Source organism: Nesoenas mayeri, assembly GCF_963082525.1.
Source record: "Nesoenas mayeri genome assembly, chromosome: Z".
In the NCBI taxonomy this organism is placed as follows: Eukaryota; Metazoa; Chordata; class Aves; order Columbiformes; family Columbidae; genus Nesoenas; species Nesoenas mayeri.
The window spans coordinates 58,495,806-58,519,121 of record NC_137542.1 but is presented as its reverse complement, the minus strand read 5'-3'; the positions used below and the strand labels follow the sequence as shown (position 1 = coordinate 58,519,121).

The 23,316-nt window shown below is 39.5% G+C and overlaps 1 protein-coding gene across 1 annotated transcript; it reads right to left on the bottom strand.

Moving 5' to 3' along the window:
- Positions 1 to 6,227: 6,227 nt before the first annotated feature.
- C1QTNF3 (C1q and TNF related 3) lies at positions 6,228 to 20,965 on the bottom strand (the record flags this gene model as incomplete). Its single annotated transcript, XM_080362891.1, has 6 exons — positions 6,228 to 6,387; positions 7,845 to 7,944; positions 9,318 to 9,447; positions 12,874 to 13,028; positions 15,623 to 15,734; positions 20,678 to 20,965. The coding sequence occupies 6 exons, from the start codon at positions 20,963 to 20,965 to the stop codon at positions 6,228 to 6,230; spliced, it is 945 nt and encodes a 314-aa protein (XP_080219017.1).
- Positions 20,966 to 23,316: the final 2,351 nt, after the last annotated feature.

Below are 23,316 nucleotides of genomic sequence, written 5' to 3'. Positions count from 1 at the left end.
CTGGACAATGTCCTCAGACACATGGTGTGAACCGTGAGGTTGTCACATGTGTGGACGGGAGTTGGATTCGATGATCCTTGTGGGTCGCTTCCAACTCAGGACATTCTATGATTCTGCCAGCCAGGAGTGTCATAGACCCTCAGCCATAAACATCTCCCGTCTTCCTAACACTTCCACCGTCTCCTCTGCACAGAGCACAGGGGGTTGTGTTTGGTTAAATCAGACAAGGTTTAATAAAGCCTGCCAGAAAAGCAGCCATGTTTGACTGGAGGCCATACTCGTTTTGTTTTTGCACAGGCTGGTCACAGGAACGGACATCCATCCAGGGGAGGTGACAAAGCAGGCGTTAGATTAGCACAACTTTTCAAACTTATGTCTTGCTCCCAGTATTTCAGGTTACCAGGTATGAGACAGAGGGAAGAGGCCTTGAAAATCAGTTCCACCTTCATTTTATTTATTTCTTTAAATTAGTTGGACTACAAAAATGGGCAAAGGCTCCAAATACAAATGCAGAATTTGTTCTAACCCCTGTTCTAAACAGAAAAGGTCTCTTGCAGGAATATCCTTTATTTTCCAGGTCATATGTTTTTCCTGGTCCTATAATGCAAGTACTTCTCATACCCACTGCTGTGCTGACACCCACAAGAAATGGTGGAGAAAAAAAAAATGTGTATTTTCGTTCAAATGAAGCAGGCTTGTTTTGGTTATTATCCATCTCCCTTAAAGACACTTTTTCATATAAAGGTTTGTTTCCACAGTTACCATCATGTTACTGGGACACGGCATTTTTAAAAATAATTTGCAGTTTCCCTTGTCCCCTCTCATCTTCAGGTCTTAGAGTTTGTGTTGAATAGGAACAGGCAATTTCTGTTGAGTCACCTTCTTTCATTGCGCCTAATGCTTTTTAGTTTATCACATCCAAATGACACCGTAATCACATACTGCATAGTGCCTGGATTTTGCTGTGCTTTAAGTGAGCACCTGCATTTTTGCTGTCATCCACCACTACAATGGGTGCTCTGGGGCAGAAACATTTGAGTCAGGACCTTATTAAATTATTTCAGTCTCAGGGAGGTGAGGGCAGCATTTCACAAGCTTTTAATCCACTTTCAAATTAAAAAAAAAAAAAAATTAACAAACTAAGAAGTAAACAGACATGAGAGATAAACAGATATTCTAATTAACCAAGAGATGAGGCTAGTAATCTAAATCCAGCACACTCTCCTGAAGCAACAAGTTGGCCAGCAGAAAATATATGGTAAAAACAAGGAGCCATCCCTGAGTGTGGGTTTGCAGTGAAAACAATGCAGTGCTTTTCTATGTGATACCATTTTATATGCATCATTAATATGCAGCATTGAGTAGGTGTCTCTATGAATTCAGCTGCAGAGGTTGTTTTGAGGCTGAAATCCCAGTGTGGGTGGCAGGACACTCAGTTGTGTTTCACACCTTGTCAGACTGCTTTTGTGAGTTTAATTGAATTGCATAAGTGAGTCACTATCCATCATCCTATTAAATGTTTGTAATTCCTATACTGAAATTAATATATTCCCCAGTCAGTGTTATAAAGTTGATATGTATATTGTGTGTTACATCAAAATTTCTTGCAGAGGTGCAGGCAATTCTGTGACAGACGGGCCACACTGCATGCCAGGCTTTTACAGTTTGTATCAGATTTGTTGTTTACAATTACTCTTTGCTTTTTAGTCCTTTAGAAATACCGAGGCAGGAATGTAAAGTTATAGCTGGGTGCAAAAACCCCTTGATTCTCCCCTTTCACTTTTATATTGTTTACAATTTAGTCCACCTTAATACATGGTTAAAGAGATAATGGTGTCAGTACAGTTTGTATTGGTTTTGTTAAACGAAAAAGAAGGCATTGCTCACATCTGTTGTAATATTTCAAATCCTGATAATTGTAATTGCCTAAAAATGCAAGTACTAGGTTGCTATTTAGGGTGAAAATTCTGTAGTAAATTCAAACATACCTGTATTAATCTGAAGTTGAGAACTTCAGATTTCTAATGAAATTTATGGTAGTGTTTTTGTGTCGCAGATATATCAAAGCTGTCAAGCGTGGGTGCTTTATCCCAAAGCTTGCGTTTGTGCATTGCCTGAAAAGAAGCTATGCTCAGTTCATAACACGTTTTCATATCCACCAAGACAGCATATGTGATACTTCACATTTCTGACCTCGTGTTGTGTGCTGTTGTGACACACCGTCCCTCGTACAACATGCTCATCTAATGCAGCACTTTAATTTCTGCCATTTCAATAGGTTCTTCAGCTTGGAGCATCTCTTTGCCTTTCTGTGCTTCTGTGTGAGAGTGAATTTGCACATCATTGCTTGCTGTCTTAAACATACATCCCACCACACACCAGAAAAAAGCCCAGAAGTGAATCTATCCTGAGATTGATACATCCCTCTAAAGTAGCTGTGAATGCATGCTATGTGAGAATCTTATGAATTACAGGTTTAGAAATGAAAACTCAGTCTCATCCACAGAAGGTATTTGTATAAGCTGCCTTGTGCTACTTCATTAAAGTAAAAATATCCTGGGAAAACTACTCTTTGTGGGTTGTTTAGTCCAGTCAGGCATTGGGATGGTGATCTGGCCTTCCTGTAGTGAACAGGCTTTGCCATTGATTTTCACAATGCCAGAAGTTTCCACCCTGATATTCAAAATAGTAGAACAAATTACTGATGCCTGTGACAGTTTTTTCTGTACTTTGGACCTTTACCCTTGTACCTAAACCAAAATACTAATCTTTTTATCTCCTTTTAGTCACAGCTTATGGTATTACTGTGTTTTTGTGATTTACAGTAAGAGAATAGCAAGTAGCTCTATATAGCTAATCTTCATATTGGCTAATTGAGGGAAAATAAATATTTTCCTGTGAGTTTATTATTAACCACTGCTGTAGGGACTGGAAACTCTAGACCAGGGTTATTGACAGATTTAGTTTGCCTGAATACTGAGCTTCAGCTCTGTGCTGGGCACCAAACATGCTACTGCTTGACCATCCTGCCCTAATTTATTTCTGGAGAACTATTCCTGCTGGATAGGGTTGTCTACCACATTCATTAAAGACAATTTCTCCTGCATTGCTAGTGCGATGGATTTATAAGCCTTTGTTTTTATGAAGTCTTTCCATCACCTTGCCCATGAGCCATTTATTTGTGCCTTAGCTATGGCATACATAATTAATCTTCTTTGTTTTGTGTGCCTTTGATAATTAGAGAAAGCAAACATGAACCATTCTAAGAAACAGGTGGTCTTGGAGGGAAGAGAGCATTGATTTGAAGTGATGCAGTATCTGGAAGATTTTATTCAAAACAATCATACTCCTACTCTTTTCTAGTTTAAAATATGAAGAGGAGACAAATTCCATCCAGCACTTCAGCTGCAGGCCAGGATTTTTTGCATGACAGAATGGCACGAACTCTGAATTCCCATCTCCTGACCTGGAGTTCCAGCCCTTTTGGACTCTCATCAATTTTAGTATGCTGTGAGCACCTGGAGTGCTTTTCTTTCAAAGAATCGCTAAGATTGAAAAATGAAGCTCCTAGAAACTTTAAAAATGCTAAAACAAAGGTTGCTGCTCTGAATTTAATTTGGCTGTTCTTTCCTACATATTAGTATGCTCTGTTTTCTGTGGTAACAGTGCTATACATTTGGATGAACATGTTGAACGAAGCCATTCTATATTATTCTTTTGCTATCATGGCATCATATAATTGCTGCTGTATGAGGCCAAGAAGTAGCATGTGACTATGTGATGGGAAGAACATACTGTGAGAAACATTCACAGGAAATAGGACCTAAGGTGTCAAAGATGATTTTAACATGGGTATTTCCATTCTTGGTGTTGTAACAATGTGATTCTTTTAAAACACCAGTTTTTGTGGAATTTGTCACATCTGCTGGATTGTTTTCAGAAAAGCAGAAGGATAAAACTCCCATTTGTGCATTTTTTTACCAGTTAACACAATAAGTCTTTTGGTTTAATAAAACCCTGCACCAAATGGGTTTTGTTTTTCTGTGAATGTGTTCATGGAGGATGCCCTGCCCCATTTCAAATGCAGATGCACAATATTGAGCCTCTGCCACCATCATCTTCACAGTCTTCATGCCAATATCTGAGCACTGATTTCATCAATCCAGTGGCAGAAAAGAGTGACCCAGCCAGTCCCTCATGTTGGGAGGAATTTGCAATGTCAAGAAGCCAGCATAGTCTCTTCCTGCACCTATTAGCTATCCTTGGTAAATGTCTTTACAAATGGTGAGGTCCTCAGTAAATATAGATATGAACAAACCAGTATAGTTTTATGACTATTAATCTTTATTGGGTAAATGTGTGTTTTACAAAGTAAGCAAAACATTCCTAACACAAAAAGAAACAATTTTTTTCAAGATTTTTCTTACTGTGAACGTTGGCTTATGATGCCGTATACCTCATACAACTTGTCCACGTATTCCAAAAGTATAACATTATCTGATTACCTGGTGGGCGTGGTTTAGTTTGAAGGCATGCCAGAATTTTACTAGAATGCATATTAAAAAGACATGGTCTCAGGTTTTGAAAACCTACATGGTGCAAACCTGACCCAAGTTCATAAAGAAACAAGAAAACTCATCAGATGTCAGTTCATTAAAGCTAATATTTTCAGTGGTTGATGCATAAAACTAAAAAAAATCACAAGTCATAATCATCAAGTATCAACATGCATTTTTCATCACAAGACGTGGTTTACATACACTGGGAACATGTAAAAGGACGTAAAAATTCATAGAGCAAATTTTTATTCATTTGCTCTGTTGTCATGCTAGTGCTATCTGTATCTAGTATAAAAGAATTTCAAATAAATGTTTTCCTAACCCCACCTGCTTGTTATACATTAATGGCAGGCAATGTTTAGTTAAAATGTAATGTCTGTTAAAATGTAATTTATACTTCATTAGTCTGTGTGTGGAGAGCCAGAATGTGCAGAAGATACATTCAAACTTCTGTATTTTCTTAGTATATTTGTGCTGATTGTGATGAAAAGTAAATAGCAAGACAGGAGTTCGTTTACCAAAAATTTTGGAAAGCCAGTGGCAAATTTTGTTGCTGAAGAGTGGCCCGGTTTACTGTGACCACAGCTTCTAAGCCAGCCAATGTTTGCTTTCACCAGTTAAGTATTGAACTGGGTTAGCTGCTGCCTTGCCAGACAGCAACGTTTTTTCCTGTAATACTGGTTCTTGGAAAGCTGGTAGGAAAACTGTGTCAACAACTTCACTGTTAAGTAAATATGCAATATTAAAATGTAGATCCTTCCAGAAGAGCTCCAAACTCCACAAAGTGTCTGTTTCTCTGTTTGTACTGTGGGCATATCCCAACTTCTCCAGCGTATATGTCTCTGCTTTGATACCTTGCACTCAATTACATCAGATTTTGACAATTTAAGTCTAGGAAGAAACGTTACAGTTCCCCTGTCTGATCCCCATACACTGCAGGCTAAATTACTTTAGCTTCAAGCTCTATTAAGGCAAGAACTACTACCACTCCTGTTTTTTTTTTCTTTTTTTCTTTTTTTTTAAGAAAGATTGAGTGAGCATAAATATGTACTAGACATCTATGAAAAATGACACCAGATGCTTTAGAGGTTTGAGATGGGAATACAATAAACCTGAATCCTCGACGTTTTTATTTTCACATTTTTTCTTCTATTTGTAAAGTTAATTCTAGTTCAGTAAAAACTTCCTCCTTTAAATCTGGTTTCAGCTGAGCCTACTTTTAATTCATTCGAGCCTATTTCCGTGATGCAAACTGAAATGAACATATAATAAGAAACAAATAACTGAACAGAAAACCATTAATCGTTCAATTCCTGACATACACTTGACAAAACTATTTTTATAGACAAAATTGGCTTTACTGCGCCAACTACTGTCTAAATCATTTTAAATCCTTTTTCTTTGTTTTTAGTCAGTTTGGAGAAGAGAGCAATAGCAACATTTAATAATTCTCTAGATAGAACCAAGGTGACAGTATGTCTTCCATGTGTCTCTAAGTGTGTCAGCTACCCAATGTATTCAGCTCATCTACACAAATAGCAACTCATTGCATCAAAACAACCATTCCTCATCTTTCAATGTTGTAATGCTAGTCCACAGTCCAAAGAAAAACACCAGTTCCAAAAAAGAAGTTTCCTCAGATAAACATCTGTTGGGTTGTTTCTTTTATTACTTGGTTTCAAAAAGCAGAAACCCAGCAAAGGTGGAGAAGCGTTGATGGTCCCCATGGAGGGCTCCGTTGCCCATTCGCAGCCAAACTTCATCTCCCTTGGCAAGTTTTAGCACCGCGCTGTTTCCTGAAGTGTCTGCTTTCCCTTTAGATTCATAGCTAAGGATGAATATTTTAACAAGTCAGCTTTTTATTTCTCAAAGATGATGAAGCAAACAACTTTACAAAAAAAATAATAATCCAAGCAAGCACCTGGTTTTCCTGAGCAAAACTCTCTTAAAAGGCTTGCCATTTGTTTTTTTTCAGTTTTAGGAGGAAATTTTGGCATCTTTCTGCATTTGTTTTCCTAGTCAAATTTTGCACTTGACTTAATCACATAATTTTGCTTCTTTCTGGAGTTCTGGAAGTTTAACCTACATGTTTTTTTCCAGGGCACAGGAACAAATTTATTGTCTAAAATAAAACTCTGCTCATTCATCACAACACTCCAGGTTTCCCATGATGCTCCTTCTCCCTTGGATTGATCCCAGCTGATTTTAAATTCCTCCAGGTCAGGAGTCTCATGTAAGCTGTGTCCCTGTGCTCCTGTCACAAGCAGCCTCAGAGATCAGCAGCTCACTCCATCCCGAGCCCTTCCCTTGCGATGTAGGTACGTTTGGTGTGGGATAACCCGCTGGCTTTGTGCAAGCACTGGTTCCCTTTTTTTTCACCTGTTGCATTTTCTGACACCACTGCATCAGGGGAAAAATACTGGGCACTTTTTCTTTAGGAGGAAAGACCTATTTGAAATGAAGCAGCCTTTGGTGGTGCTTCAGGTACGGGCTGTTGAAGGAACCTGGACAGCTTAAATGAACCTGCCATCATTCAAGTGCCTAAAATCCAGTGTGACCAATCTAAGCTGTTGTGTCTGTTTATTCAGACTCATGACCAAAGCTTGATTTAGGCATCAGACCCTGAGTTGGTGTTAAAGAATTCTAATTTTTTTTTCAAACACGTATTTTTTGTAGATATCCATCTGGCTACAAGCTTCTTGACCTGGTCCTTATAGAAGCTGATAAGCTAGAAGTGGATCCTAGTCTTCCTAATCCTCCAGGTAACAAAGAGTTTAGAAATTTTTATTCAAAGTGTGCTAATGATAACAAAGCCAGTAAATGCAGGACCTTTGCTTCTTACTCATCCTTACTGCAGCAGTTTAAATGCTCTCCACCTTTAAAGCAAATTGCTCTCCCCTGATCTTTAACAAGACTGTTACTAGTTGCTGAAAACTTCATTATGCCCTGTCTCTGACAGGCAAAATGAGGATGAAAATGTGTTTTAGCAGAATGACAGAGTGTTACCACTGGACTCCAACCCTGACTTGCAGTGCTAATTCCTTTCCCCGGAGCTCTGAGGAACTTGTGAGAAAGGCTGAATTTTAGGTCCAGAATCTGTGGCAGGTATGGTCCAAATTTGCAAGTTGAGGAGGGCAAAATACAATTCTTTTACTTTGTTGGTTATTTTACTCTACAGAATTTCTTTTAAAAAATGCGAAATTTCATGTTTTGCGAAATGTGAGAAAGCTGTCACATCTATGCAAGCCTGTCTTTTGCATTAAAATGGCCTGGCCCTCCACTTACCTATATAAGCTGAAAACTGTATTGCCATTATGCATCAGGTACACATACACTTCCTCCACATCTTCATGTTTCATCATATTGAAGGTGAAGAAGTACACCCCTGAAAAGATTAACAAATACAACATATTTGCTTCCTAGAGGCAGGTAGTCATGCTGCAGACTCGCACTTCTTGTTCAGAAAACATAAGAGCTGAGGCCAAAATTACCTTCCAGTGGGTATTGTGTTTCTGCCTATAGTGTGCCAAAATCTGATTCATTTTTGTTCTGCACGTGACGGGGGTTCAGCTACATCCTGTTCTGGAGAAATTGCTGTATTTGAACACGGCAGGACCACTCATCCCTTCCTCCTCACTGAAAGGGAACTTTTCCAGAGGCTCAGTTGAGACCCCTCTCTCGCCATTGTTCCTTACCTTCTTGCTCCCGCTGTCTCCCAAAAGGGCATTCCCACGGCTCAGCCTCAGAGGCTGTCAGACAAGCAACATGTCGCCCAGGTCAGGAAGGGCACGAGCGGTTCTTGCATGACACACCCTTACTTTTTCCCTTTTAAGCTCTTTCTCTGTCTGAAAGGTGCCAACAATGTTGTGTAACCATGTCCTGTGTCGTGAGCTCTGCAGTACTCAGGAGGGGCAACAAGCTCCTCATTCCTGAAGAGCGAGCCTGTGGCATTGACCCTGCAATGGGAGCTTGGAGTTTCCTTCAACATCATTAAATCATTTTGGGTCAGAATTTATTGACATCCACGTATATTTTAACCTCAAAAGGAAGCATATGTGAGGACACATACCCTTAACTGTCAGTAATACGTGTTACAGCAAGCTTGGACAGCCTGACCTTTACTTAATATGATTTCCCATAGCAGTGAGTAAATGAATGTCAGGGTGAGAAAAGCCAAGTGAAGAAGGTGCCTTCAGGCTTTGCTTAGACGTGGTTTTTGTTGTTCTCCTGCCTCGTCCATCTCCTATTGTTCTCCCTGTGCCACAGCTGCATAAGATGGGGGACTGATGCAGCTGAAAAATAACTCAGGGAAAACAGTAATGCCTCATTTCCAGCCAGGCATCTGCTGCTGGCCAAGTTGCTACTGAACTGGCAGGAGGGAAACTGGGGTTGAAGAGAGTGTATGGAGGCAGGAAGTAAAGGAGGCAACCACAAATCTGCTGCTGCTGCAGCATCAAAGCCATGGTTATCACAGTGGCTGAGGAGCTAAAGGTCTCAAAGCAGATGGTCCTGCTCCGTCCCCAGCTTTGGCCATTCCTCTTCCTCCTGCCTCCGTGCATTGTTCTCACTGCCTGACAACCTTCTCTTGGCTTGCTTGGTTTCCGATTTCATTTCTCCTGGAAGCAGGTAGCAAGAACTACACAGATTGAGCTTCATCAGTGCGTTGCGCAAAGGCAGATAATTAGTTTCTCGTTATTATTGACCACGCTTCTCCCTATAGCTCACAGAATCGTATTATTTTGTTTGGCAAATACTCACCATTCACTGGAGCACCAAATCTCCCAGTCATTACATCAAAAAAGTTCCCAACGTTGGTTTCAACACTACTGAAGATGATCCCGCTGTTCTGGTTGCTGAAGTGAGTGGCCATGGAAGCCATAAATGCGACCTGCAAAATGCATTTCATATTTAAGCAGTCATTTCCAAAACGCGCATGTGTAAGGGAGCCAGCTACAGATTTTTTCCCTGTATTTGCAGTCTGTTTATTTTCCTAACAGAGATGTTCTTCTAGGGCCTGCTCCAAGGCCATTAAACACCAGTAACAAAACTCCCATTGAATGAAAGTGGACTGGACTTCTTGCATTCAATTGGACTATTCATGACTGTAAAGGTAAGTGCATGGGCAAGTGCTTGCAAGTCAGGACCTTCGTTTGGGATTTTGTTTACTTTTAAATCTCTATAGAGTTAAGCAATAGAAAACTGGTGTTGAAATGAATGGTGTTTCCAATAAAAGTAATTTAATTAGTTTTTAGACATTCCCCAATGCATTTAGACTAGATAGTGCTTTTAACTGAATGTGTGAAACAAATAATGCTTGGTAAAATCTATACAAATTAGAGTTTCTTGCTAACTACCTTTAGAGATACATTCAGCATTTTTATTAGAGTTCTCCTAGAAGTGCAGTTGCTGGGACTCAACAGTTGGTGCTTTTTCTTTCTTATTTGTTGCCCTGTACCCTCAGTCATGACAACAGAGGGTCATAGAGATGAAAAGAGGAAACTAAGAAAGCGACAACTATGCTCCAACTTACTGTTACACTTCTTGCAGTGAGACATATTGGCTGTGGAAGAAGTTTCAGAGGCAGCAGTGCAAAACCGCCCACATTGGGCAATTCAAATGGCCCTCAGTGAGATACCAGGGAATGACTCTGTAAAGTTGCATGGGCAGGGAAGGGGGTTGTTTCTTCTGTGAGTTTGTGATCCTCCCCATCTGCCTGTCAGTACATGGGGTACAGGCAGAAGTGCTGCGCCTGGATGCCAGAATGTGACATAGGGACCTGACATTTTATATCTGTCTCTTAACTTCGTAGGTGAGAAGTGTTCAGTTACGGTCGTTACTGCTCCTCACAAAAACTACATTTTTTGTGAGATTCCAGCTATACTGGCATTAAAAAAAAAAAATCCCACCATAAACCACAAAACCCTCCCCACACCAACTTCTTTTGATTTCAGGTCCAAATAAGAACAAAACTGAAACAGGCAAGATGAAATGCAAGTCTCGATCCAACAATGGAAATAATTAGCCAATTGCTCAGAAATTTGAGGAGCTCCAGATGTGAGCTGAAAGCTCAGGCTGATTTTCCTTATCCCTGCTTGGATGCATTTTCTGTGATGGCAAATTGTTAACTTCTTGCTTCGCAGCCAGGATCACATCAAAGTTCATCATGTGTTAAAGCAAAGCAGCTGCAGTGGCAGCCTGAGGGAATTTTTTACTTTTTGTCTAGATTCAATTTCACATTCTCCTTGACCCTGAGCTGCGTTTCTTGGCCCGATTAGAAGAGTTGAAAAAAATGTCCTTTTTCCCTCAGTCTCATTTTAAAGTAGCAGATCAACATGGACACACCAAGACTTTCAGAATAATCCTGTACTTAGACCAGTATTGTATTCAAAAATGTTTTCTCCTGTACCTACTTTCCTGTACCTACTCTGTACCTACTCTCCCTGCTGTAAAATTCTTAAGTATGACATTAACAAGAAATGATATGATACACTGTGTAAAGAATTTTTAAACACATGTTAAAAACAGTGATGGAATTCTATATGGATGTAGGTATTGCAATATAAACTTTTATTTGTCTGCTTTCATAATCACATTTTTAATCAAATTACTACCACTCCCTTTAGGTAAGAAAAAAATACTAATAGCTAATTTTAAAATTGGAAAAGAATTTATGTTGAATGTAATCACAACAAACATATTTTTAAGATGTTCAGCTATGATGTTAATTCCAGTAATTCTTTAAGAATAATAAAATAATTCTGCTTTATTACAGAAGTCCAGTAATTTTGGAATATGGATCTGTAAATAGATCAGAATTTCACTTTTCCCCGTAGTCAGAGCATTTGGAAGTGGAATTTCTATTTGTGCATATTTGTTATACCCTGTTTTGTCCCTTCTATGGTGAACTTGGTTTGAGGGGATATGAATCATGTCAAGACAAAGACACTTCCATTGAGGTTTGTACATGTGAGGATGATTTCCCTTATATTTTCTGGAGATCTATATATTCTGTGAAGTCTCATTTGCCCCAAAGCAGCAGTGACCATCAGCTTAAGCTGAGTTGCTCTTCTAGATCCCCAGTAACTGTAATGGGAGCTTAGGTGCTTCCCTCACAGGGAGGCTTTCTGGAGCTGAAACTGACTGCAATCACTTGCCCACACAAATGCACCTGGTGCCATCTGCAGTGCTTTAGAGTTCAGCACTTGGGGCTGGCTGATCTGATGCAAGGCCACCAGAAGCCACGTCTACAGTGACAACTGGAGACCTGAAGGGATACATCTCAAAGGCTTGCCATGCATCTAAATCTTGCCTTTAGCACCTTAGCTGCGATGCATCACAGAGACAGTGAACCACCCATATGTTGCTAGACTGCAGTATACAGTGTGGACAACTCATTTAAATCCTCTTTGCAACAGCAACCAAGGATCCCAGTTATCCATTTACTTTCTGTTGCCTTAAGAGCAGGACTGCACCACACCTCCTCTGTAGTGCAGGTATACATATATGTTAATATTTATACATATATATGCACTATATATTTTTATACATAAGCTCTCTGCCATCTGCCAAGTTCCTGGTACCTGTAAAGATCTAATATAAAAGCTGTGGGACTATGTCAACACAGTGTTGAGCCCAAACAAGTATATCCCACCCCTCAGCAGAGCTTGTCACCCAAGGCTTGAACCCATTTTGTAATGCTCTCCTGGTTTTGGGGAGCTCATTCATAGGCAGAATCTACATACTTCTCAACATATTTGAGGTTTTGAGACATTTAAAACCACAAATAGCTACTGAGGGGTATTTTTCAAAAGCAGAGGACTTCTGTCTGTGCTCGGAGGTTTTGACCTGAGACTCTGAGGACCTGAATACATCTGCTTCAGAGAATTTCACAAAGCCTGACTGACATGAGAAGCATGGGCCTGAGTGGCTACTTTGCAAACAGTTTTCCATAGGAAGCACAGTTAGGTCTGTGATACAGCTTGATAGAAAAACGGTAGTGCCTACTTCCCCTTTAATGATGCAAATACTGGGTTTGTGTCCTAAAAGGGAACTGTATATATGTTCCTTCCTGCCCATTTCGCAGCTGGATACTTACTCTTCAGAAAGACTAAGCACTGATGTCTTTACTTTCCAGGAAAATCTGGCAGAGCACATTTGTCAGTCATGACAAGGGCTATATATATGTCTCTTACTGTATTAATTTAGAGGTGGATTTGATTATTAAGTATCTTACAGTGATTAGGTGCTGTTTTTCAGAGAAGAAAACCTTAACCTGCAAACTGCTGCAGCCAACGCAAGCCAGAGATTTTTGTACCTGTAGCTCTGGAGGAATCCCAGGGTAACCCTTCTCGCCTTTGGGTCCATGATGGCCACGCTCTCCTCTCGGTCCCATGTCTCCTTTGTCTCCTTTTTCACCTTTGGCTCCCTCCTGGCCAGTTGCTCCATTATTTCCATTGTTTCCATGGTTTCCTTAAAGGAAACAACACTTTCTGTTTAACTTAAGTAATTTAATATAAGATATTTTAACAAATAATTGTAACAGGGTCTCTTCCACCAGTTTGGAACACATAGGCTTTTCAGAACCATAAAACACGGGCTGAGATGTGATGGATAAGAAACAGCTGTGTGGCTAAGCTGAAGGTGAAGGTTTTGATGAGCAAGTTTCCAGAAGAATGTACACTGATGTCTAAGAGTTGCCCTCATGCTATCGTGGTGTTTCTGTATAAACTGCCAGTGTCTTGGGTCATTGCATTGTTGGGGAGTTTGCAAGGACAAGACATAAGGCAAACATGAGGTTCAAGGAAAGCGAAAGCCACTGCCTGCTGACACATACCAGGTAGCCTGCATGAGTGGTCTTGCTTTTCCTTTTGTGTAAAAGCTTATTTCCTGATAATTTGAGTTAATTAGGAGAGGATAAGATAATTTTGAAGAACAATTTGCTATCTTTAAAACTTGCATACACGACGAAGAATGACTGTAGCCTCAAACTAGCTGAATAACCCATCTGTGCCAAAAGTGGGAGGATCTGCATTCTCAGGGTGCTGGTTAGCTTGAAGGGGTTGACTGATTGCATGTTCCTAGATTTAAAGAAAGACTTTTATAATGAAGCTTTTCTGAGGTGACCTCTTGTAAAAATGGTCATTATAAAAATATATTCCTGCACCTGCAATATTACTTATTTCCTGATGTTTACTGAGGAAACTACTGAGCAAACTTCTATGTGACTGAAAATATTTTAAAGATGAACAGAATCACTGAGCAATTATTATGCCTACCTGAAGCAAAAGCTTGACCTTTCAATTAATTACTCAGGGGGTTAATTAGTGTCATCATTGTTCTAATTCTACCTGAATTTAAATTAGGTTCTTTGCCACTCTGCCTGTTCTCCGATTAGTCACTCTGATTATGAATTTGCAAGAATAATGGTGTTGTCTGAGATCAAAGCTAATGATTAAGTGATTCTTCAGAGTTTTTGTGTTGAGAAGAAAAATCTACTTCAAACAAGGAAGCTAAATTGTGGAAGAAATTAAGCAAATTTTTGTTTCGGTAGAGAAATCAATAACTCTTAAGGATAACAAGAATGATCCTTCATGTAAAGCCAGAACTACTTCACTGCCAATTCAGAACAGAGGTCTGCAAGCAACAGTTGATTCAATCAAGGGAAAAGAGGCTGTTGTTGTTCCCCTTATGGCCACAATGATATTAAATGCAGCAGATGAAGGAGACAAAGAAATTCCAGGGTGCAGACGGCAGCTGTCAGCCACACATTTGTGGCGTCTGTGGTGGCATGAGAGTGTGACTGAGATACATCCTTGCATGAGGAAAAGGCAAAGCTGGGATTAGGCTGCATCCTGGTGTGTCCACTGCAGCCTTGAAACTGCGGGTCTAATAAAAAATTGTGTCCCGCTCCCAAGTGGCCAACCATTTATTAATACATAAAGCAATATTTATGCACAAGAGGCCTCACCATTAGATTTCTCTTACTTCTCTAATGTTCAATACTATTTTTATAGAGGGTTGGTGCATTAATAGCACATAGCAAGCCAATACCGAATATGCCTTATTTTTCCTGATACCCAAAATATGTCAAAGTGACGATTTATTTCAATGTTTTCCCTACTGAAGCTAGTTCTTGAAAGACTTCGTTTACTCAGATTTTACTTCATAACAGTCAGATTTAACTGTTACTGTAAACTGTTTCTACCAAAAATTGCTATATTATTTTTTTGTGTGCATGGTTATCCATCATGTCTGTTACTTTCAGTACGTTTGTGAGACAGAAGGATTATGAACTTTCATTTTTGTTGTGATAACAGAAGGCATAGGCTTTTGAAGGTGAGACAAATCTGTCAGGCAGTGACTTGTTCGTTTACATTCTACATCTGCTATAGGAATAGCGAGTTTCAAATCCCTGAAGGTAGCTACCATAACAAACTTATACCAACATGCAACTATCTTTTTCCCTTCTCTAGGCTCTTCTTTTTCTGTATTAATTATCATATAAAATTATGCCATTTTCTTTTGTATCCCGTCTTTTCGTGTGCATTTTTAATGGCCAAAAAAAGATACTTTTTATCGTGAAAGACAAGAAGAAAGAAGGAAAAGAAGAAATTTCTAAGAGAGAATTGAAGTATGTGAGTCTCTGTAAAATATTGGCTAGTAGTATGCTAGAAGAAAAAACCTCCTGAACACAGAACACAATAGCACAGCTGGATATTCAAAGGTGAATGCAATCATCAACTCCAGGGAACAAGTTCTTCCAACTTTAATGGAAGCTTCATGCTGCTTTAAGAAGACAGGCCAAATTGCCCTAAAAATGTAATAAGATTACTCTGAATATGAATTTGTGAAAGCTGAATTTTAATAACAAATGGGTTTTCACTGGAAAAGACTTTAGAGTCTAATTGAAAATACCTGTCTCCTAAGAAGTTATAGAAAAACCTGTTCCTGAATCTGTCCCCAAATACAGACATTTGGACCATTTTTTGATATTTCATAGAATAGCCTGTAACGTATAGCCTGTAATTAGACTGACCAAAAAAACAATTAAACTTCATCTTTACCTGGCATCCCAGGGGGCCCGGGAGGTCCTGGGGGCCCTTGGTAGAGTCGAAGTCCAAAGTCACCACGGCAGCAGGAACTACAGTCTGGATTCTGCGGTCCCGTTTGTGGGGGCTAGGTGCACAAAAATAAATGTTAAATAGCTCATTCATGGAGGGAATCAATCATATACATGTTGGTTACAGGGTCTTCATCATATATTCTCTGTTTATGTATTTGCTAAGTTTTCAAAACACTTCTTACCTGGGCTGAAATGTCCCATACTTGGGTTGTCCCTGAAGATGTTTGTTTTGGAAAATTTAAGGGAAGTGTTCTGTGAGCTAGGAAAACAATGTGTCCCATCAAATAATGAGCATTTTGAAAATAAAATAATATCAAGTAATGAAAGTTAGATCAAAGTTTCAGTTACCTTCCTAGTCTGCTTTTCACGGCTCCTGGATTTCAGCTGACCTTTGTTGACAAATGAACTCATGTATAAGGACTGGTAGGACACAAGGGATTTAATTTGACCTTCACCAATAAACTATCCTCACTGAGTATAAAGAAAACAGTGTTGAATTGCCCAAAGGAGATGTTGAAAAATGTCTGTGCACCATATTCATGTTGACAGCTGCAGACTTCCATATTTGCGGGCTGCTAAAGTTGGGAAAACCTAAAAACTGTCAAGATACATAAACCAAATTTGAACTGACCACAACACCTGTTGTTTGGGACATTTAATTATTTGTAGTCATGGGCATGTAACTATGAAAACCCGTTTATATGCTGAAACTAATATAAATAAACTAATGAGTTTATTATACACAGCTCAGCTACTGTAATAGTAGTTTGATAATAGTTTCGTTTCTGTGGTTTTCCTTCCTAAGTTATTTTAATTATACTAAGAGTCTCATATCCTAACTAGGCTCTTGCAATGATTTACTGGTCACAAATCTTCTGATGTGTGAGCTGAGGCAGAGATCTAGGGTTTGGTTTTGTTTCTCTACCTCCTTTTAATTTCTCCCTCTTTGTTTCTTTTTCCCTATAATTCTTTGGTATTATCCTGAGGTGCAAATCTGCGGTTCTTAAATCCTGGAGGGAGATAGTTACACCAATCTCAACTACTACATTTCTCTACTCATTCTGCTATTTGTCTTTCTTCCCCTTCTTTCCACTCAACTTTACATGCTCAAATCACTTGCCTAATGCAGACCTATTGGTTTAATGGCAGCAAACTATCCTCTGCTTGGGACAGGAGTTGCCAAATGCACATATAGATGTGCTGTATTCCTGCCCTCAAGGTCATCACCTGGCCTGATCTAAAACACTAAAGCTTTCTGCCTGTGTTTTGAACAATGTCAAGTACACCCCTAGAATTCATTAATTTCAAGAGGCTTGGGAGTTTATGTTCATCGTTACAGAAAACCCTTTTCATGCCACTGAAAAACTGGAACTCCTCCAATTGGACAGACACATGCCCTTTCTAGCTGAAACCACTGACAGTGGAGCAACCATTGGAATAAAGGATGACCCAACAGCTCAACAAATATACCTCATATTCAAAGAGTTACAGAAATGTTAATACTTGCCAATAGGCAGAATGGGTTCATATTTATGAGGTTTTGGTCAATACTATGCTTTTTACCTTAATTTTGGATAACATCTATATTTTATAAGAAAAACGGGTTCTGCCTGTTGGACTGTCTGTTCCTGGGGAACCTGTTTGTATCCTTCTTGCTGTTTTATCTCTCCCATTTGCCAGGAAGAACATAACTGACAATCACTAGGCACACTGTTTAAAGCTTTCCTAATGTGAGAGAAGAAGTAGCCCTGCTTCCAGCTCATTTTGAGTCCTTGGATGGGGTCCGAGTACCAGAGGACTCGAATTGCACAAGCATTTTGCACCACATGAAATCCTAATGTTGAGTCTTGCACTGAGATTAAAGTCTCCAGCTCTTTTTTGGTAGTACTTGCTATTCATGTTAAATGAGAAGACAAACCATATACACACCTGCCAAGAGCAAATAACTCATTTTGGCCTAGAAATACTTAAATACAGAACTGTGGATTATAGGTAAGGGAAGGTGTGAATCCAGCAAACTTGACTGCATGTGAGACTCTGTGCAAGCAAGATTTATTTTCTTACCCAATGCACTGAAATCCCAAACTAAATGATTACCTAACCAGCCATGTTGTCATAAAATAGATACTAGTGCTGGTGATAACCAAATAGTCTTTGGCGTTACCTCTTGAAAAGCTCAGCAGGTTATTACATGTGAAATGAAGCAAGTCCTGCCAGCTTGGTTGTATGAGAACAGTTCCACTGACTTTAAAATAACTACTTATGCAAGTCATAAAGTAGTATTGACTTATTATCTTTACTGATCTTTTGACTAGGAGGAAAAAAATATTCCCACTCAGCTGCCAATATTAATGAGTAGTCAGGATATTCTTAATCTCTAAAAACAGAGAACTTAATGAAGAGTACATTTAAAGGAAAAACCTGGTCCTAAAGTAAAATTATACTCAAATGGGACAAAGAGATTAATTATAACCTGCTTGCCAAGGGTGTCCTATTCAGCCATTTGCACATAAATTTTATTGCACAATAAATCTTTGGCATGGCTCTCGGAACATGAGTATGATTTAGGAGCTTGTGAAATGCATCTGCCACATTGACATCCTAATACAGATAGAAAACTTGAAATACTTCTAAGGCTATATGCTCAATTTCCCATTATTTAGTATGTAGGAGGCAGTTCTAGGCAGCAGATGGTCTATGAAATTCCCTTAAAGTTGTGAACAAATCTTAATTGGGCATCCAGCCCCCTTTTACTTCCTGAGTAATTTTATGGGTTTCAGTTATATGTCTAAGACACTGCAGAAGACAAGTGATGTACATCCATCATTTTTGGCTCCTGTTCAGAATGCAAAGTAGCACACGTCTGTGGGCACTAAAGCCTTCTGTGCCCCTTCTGTAGCTAATAGTTTAAAAAGCCAATATTCAGGATGAAACACCAGCAGGTTGAGGGGTACCTGAAGGTGTTCAAAGATCAACCTGAAAAGGAAGAATGTGTCTGGCATGGCTTTCTGCAGTCACCAAGAGTTCTTGTGCTTGAGAAAGGGATATTATGTTTTATTTTATTTTAACTTACTGGGAATGTGGAAACAATGCAGCCAAGACAAATGCCGTTGTCTCTATTCCACAGCAGGGAATGGGACCGTAAAACACTTGAGCAAGACAGTGAAATTCTCTAGCCAGAGCTAAGATAACCAAGAAAGCAGGGACTTGGGGATGGAACAGCTTTCAGATGCCTCAAGGGGAAGACAGAAGTTGGACATGAATTAACACGTCTGTGCCACCTTTGTTCCTGCTCTGCCTGGAAATCCCTGGAGTCTAGAGGTGGAAAATACCTATTGCGTCAGCTGCTCTGTGATGGATTATCCCTGTCATGAATCTGCCAGTGCTCCGTTTCGTTTTGGTAAGCCAAAAATTGCATCATTTCCCCAGCAAATATTGCTTCTTAGAGAGGGTCTGGCAGGTAAATGACTTCCATCAGCTGTACTAAGACTCGCCGGGCTGAGTTTCAATGTCATAGCCTCTTCCCCCAGCAGGCAACTCCAAACGTGTTGCATTAAGCTCTCTGATGAGAGACACATGCACCCCAAACACAGTGACACTTTCTGTGAGGGAGAGTTTGACCCCTAAAGAAGTTGCAATTTGGTATTAAATCCTACATTATCTGAAACTGTGTTGAGTAAAAGGCAAATTTTTAAATACCAGTAACACATGGTCTGTAGTTTGCAGCTGCACAATTGTCTCTGCAGTAAAGAGGTATACGTGTACGAGCTGACTCATTGGATTCTGTACCTGATGATTTATACTGTTTATATACAGCAAATGCAATTTAACATACCTACATTTAAATATCTATTTTGCTAAGTGCACTGGAGGAACATATAACTCTTGCACAATAAATATGAAATGCAAAGCACTATAAAATTTAAATATATGGAATGTAGTGGTGTATTAAACTTATTCCCATACATGTGTTTGAATTCTTTAAGCCTAGGACAGGATTAAAGTCAAATCTCCCCTCTGCAGGTTATTGTTCAACACTTGTCTGCATGTCCATTATTTTTGGAATTCAAAATACCAAAGATTGATCTGAAAGAACTTTAAAACACAAATAATAAAAGGTGAACTACACAGGACTCAAACATTTCTATCAGCAATAGGAACAAAACACGTTCTTCTTTCTAAAAAATACCAATCAACAAAAACCATATCTGAGTTGAATTTTGTTTTGCCTAGTGCTAGAAAATGCTTCATCTTCCACCCTTCAGGTTTTTCCTTTTAAATTAGGATTGCAATACTTTATGTATAAACAAATTATGCCATTTTCCCTCTGCTGTGAGCTAATGATTATAATATCCAAAATGCCATGTAAAGGGCACTAAAAGATCTCAAGTTTAAAAAGCAGATACTACAGATGGTTTAAGGTTTCTTTCCAAGAGTTTCTTTCTACTGAAATTGTCAAGGTGTCATATATCATTAAATCTACTCAATACATTAGTATCTTTTTGTCAAGATATTCCTTAGAATAAAAATTTCGAACTTTCAGAATTTGACTATGTTTGTCTCAAGCTCAAAAGAATATACTTCATATATATAATTTTAAAATAAAGTTATTCTCTACTAATTGAACTTTTCCAAATACCTCTATAAATTCTGTAATTTTCCTTCACATTCAGATGAGTTACCAGAATCTAAAACTTCAATATATTAAATAAGTAATACCTTGAAATAATTAAGAAACTGTATATATAGAATAAATGATTGCACAGGATCATAGTTTCAGCAAAACAGAGGGCTGCTGTCTCTGTTGAAACCAGTGTCCCCAACCACTGCTGTTTCTACTAGCTCATTGAAAAAATCCTATAAAGCAACTCAGCAGAATACAGACCAACACACAGGTTTAATAAAATAATATCATAAACATATCACTAATAATCTTAGCAAAAAAAAAAAATCTCATTAGCTTTAAAGATATCTTTAGAAGATTAATTCAGAGTACCTGGACTCTATCTGAGGTAGTCAGTTCTACATCATCTACCTCTGGTCTCAGGACTTTTTGGTCTGTAGAAGTGCTATTATCAACAGTCCACTCTATAGGTTGACTCCGCTGTTTCAATATCTCCCTGCTTCTGGAACCTTTATGGCCAGTCTGGTGGTGACTTTGCAACACTTTGGCCACTGGTTTATAAGATCTTCTGCTCACCTCCATGTATTCATCTTGACACAGGCAAAATGGAAGAAAAAATAAAGCCAGTAGATGCCAACTGATGAAATCCTTCTCTGCCATGTTATTAAAAAAAAATTGCAGGAGTCCAGCAAATGCCTTGCAGAAGGAGAACCTCTTTGCTGCACCAGGAGTTATGTGGTCCGTTCAGCTTTTCCACTAGTAAGCCTGGCACTGAGATCAGTACCAGGTTTTATACGGTTGCGTGCAATAAATAAAACTGAAAATGCCAAAGTGACAGGATTCTTCATCCAGAATCAGTCATGCTCCTTTAAACAAACCAGGCATTATTCACCACTTCACCACCACAAGGAAAATTGATTTGTATGCTGGAAATGGCCACAGCATTTAACGGACTCCCATGGTTCCTATTTGGGGGCATTAAAATATGTAGCACCTTTTCTTTGGCATGTTTTTGTTTAAGTGTGAAAAAATGTGATGGAAATGGAGAACATGTGGCTAATGGTTTACGCTCCTTGATTAGACATGGAAAGGCTGTGAATTCACACTCTAAAATGTCTTTTGGACACAGTTGCCTTCCTTATTTGCCAGGAAATTTACACACACAACTGCGTCAGCCCAGTCCGAAAAATCCTTCCAAGAGCAATTAGGAAACAAAAGCACAAGAGGAGCTTTTGCATATGATCCTGACCCAATGGCTGTTTCTGACTATGCTTTTCATTCACTAAAAGAAAAATATTGAATTTCTGTCAGCTGGCCAACGGTGGAACGAGACTGGGTAAGTAGCTCTGAAAAACTGGGTTGAATTCAGATTCACAGAGCCCCATTTCTCAGCATTAGTTCAACCTACTCAGCCAGGCAGTATTTTTTCCCTTGAGTTCACAGTGTTTTGCTAAATGCAACTGCCAAACCAAGCTTTATGTCCTCGCTGCCAAGCAAATATAAATTTACTGGGGCCTTATTTCAGACTAAAAGAATCAAATTATATATGTATAATAATGCCCTTATTATATTTTTTGAACCTCCCACTAGTATCCTCTAGAAAGCCACAACTGCAGAATTCAGTTCTGCAAACACATCCAACATGCACATGCACATCCAGCCTTCCCAAGATCAAGTAGCTCCTTGGCTTGTGAGAAACCTTTCGCCAGCTCATGGCTAGAACAACATTACTGAAAGTATCAGTCCCAGGTAATGATCTCTGGGCCTGCAGTACGATGGGCTGGCTCTTACTCAAGGTGCTCAAGGCTGACCACCCTGGTTAGCATTTGACTGGGGCTCCTCTGTGACCTCTAGGGTACTTCAGGCCCCTAAATTGTCCCACTTTTTTCATTTTTCTTCTTCTTTCTGTTCAGTTGCCTAATGAAATGTGAGGGTTGAGCTACAGTGGATGTTTTTAGAGCAGGAGGCTAAAGTTGCATGTCTGGACTGGATGTGACAAACTGGCAGAATCAGAGGCCTGTTGAGGTGGTGGTGAAGGTTTAATCCATCCAGAATGTAGTTTCTGAAGCTAAAAAAACATAAATATCATCCAGGCTTAATTTTGAGGGGGAAAACAGTGTACTCCAAACAAAAAAAATCCTGGGAACAAACCAGGGTGTGACCAACCAGAAGGCAAACACCCACCAGTGAAATGAGGTGCTAAGTTATTTGATAATGTAAAAAGCCTTAAGCATACCAGCGTGCTAGAGCAGCAAAGCTCCACAGGTGCTGCTAAACAAGTGAAATGAGTTACATCTGCTAAAATGCCCCAGCTTCGTGGATTGCAGCTGCAAGGGAAGCCACTATATGTCTTTACTCCCTGATGTATTACTGAGATAGTAATGAGGTATGGAGAGTCTGAAGAAACAAGGTCTAATCTTAATCTTTGTCAAATCAGAGGAAACTTTTTGTCCCCATTTAAGGAGAATAAGTCTCAAGCAGCAAGGATTTTGAATGGGACTGTGGCTCTCATGTCTAAATGGAAGGTGAGCCCAGAAAGGAGATCTGTGAGGTGAAGGCTGTTCAGACCCTTGCAGGTGCTGGAAGGGACATGCAACTGATGTTTTATGAATGATGATGAGAAAGCACTTTCTGGTTTATATTCAGATCCTTTTTGTGGGAGACAGTGGAGCAAGTCATGTCATGAAGGAGATGCTTGCTGGTGACGCTGTGGAGAGGCATGAGCAGGTCTCAGTTGATGTTATGTCTGTTGGTGGCACAAGTGCAAAGGATGTCGGTGTTGACCTGTACCCCACCACTTGACTTGGCAATTTCCTGTTAACAGCCCCCAGACAGGATCATGGGGCTGTGCCTGTCCCCCAGAAAGGCAGTGCCAGGCCCCCCTCAAATCCTGTGTTCAGTTTTGGGCCCCTCACTACAAGAAAGACATTGAGGTGCTGGAGAGATTTCAGAGAAGGGCAATGAAGCTGGTGAGGGGTCGAGCACAAGTCTGATGAGGAGCAGCTGAGGGA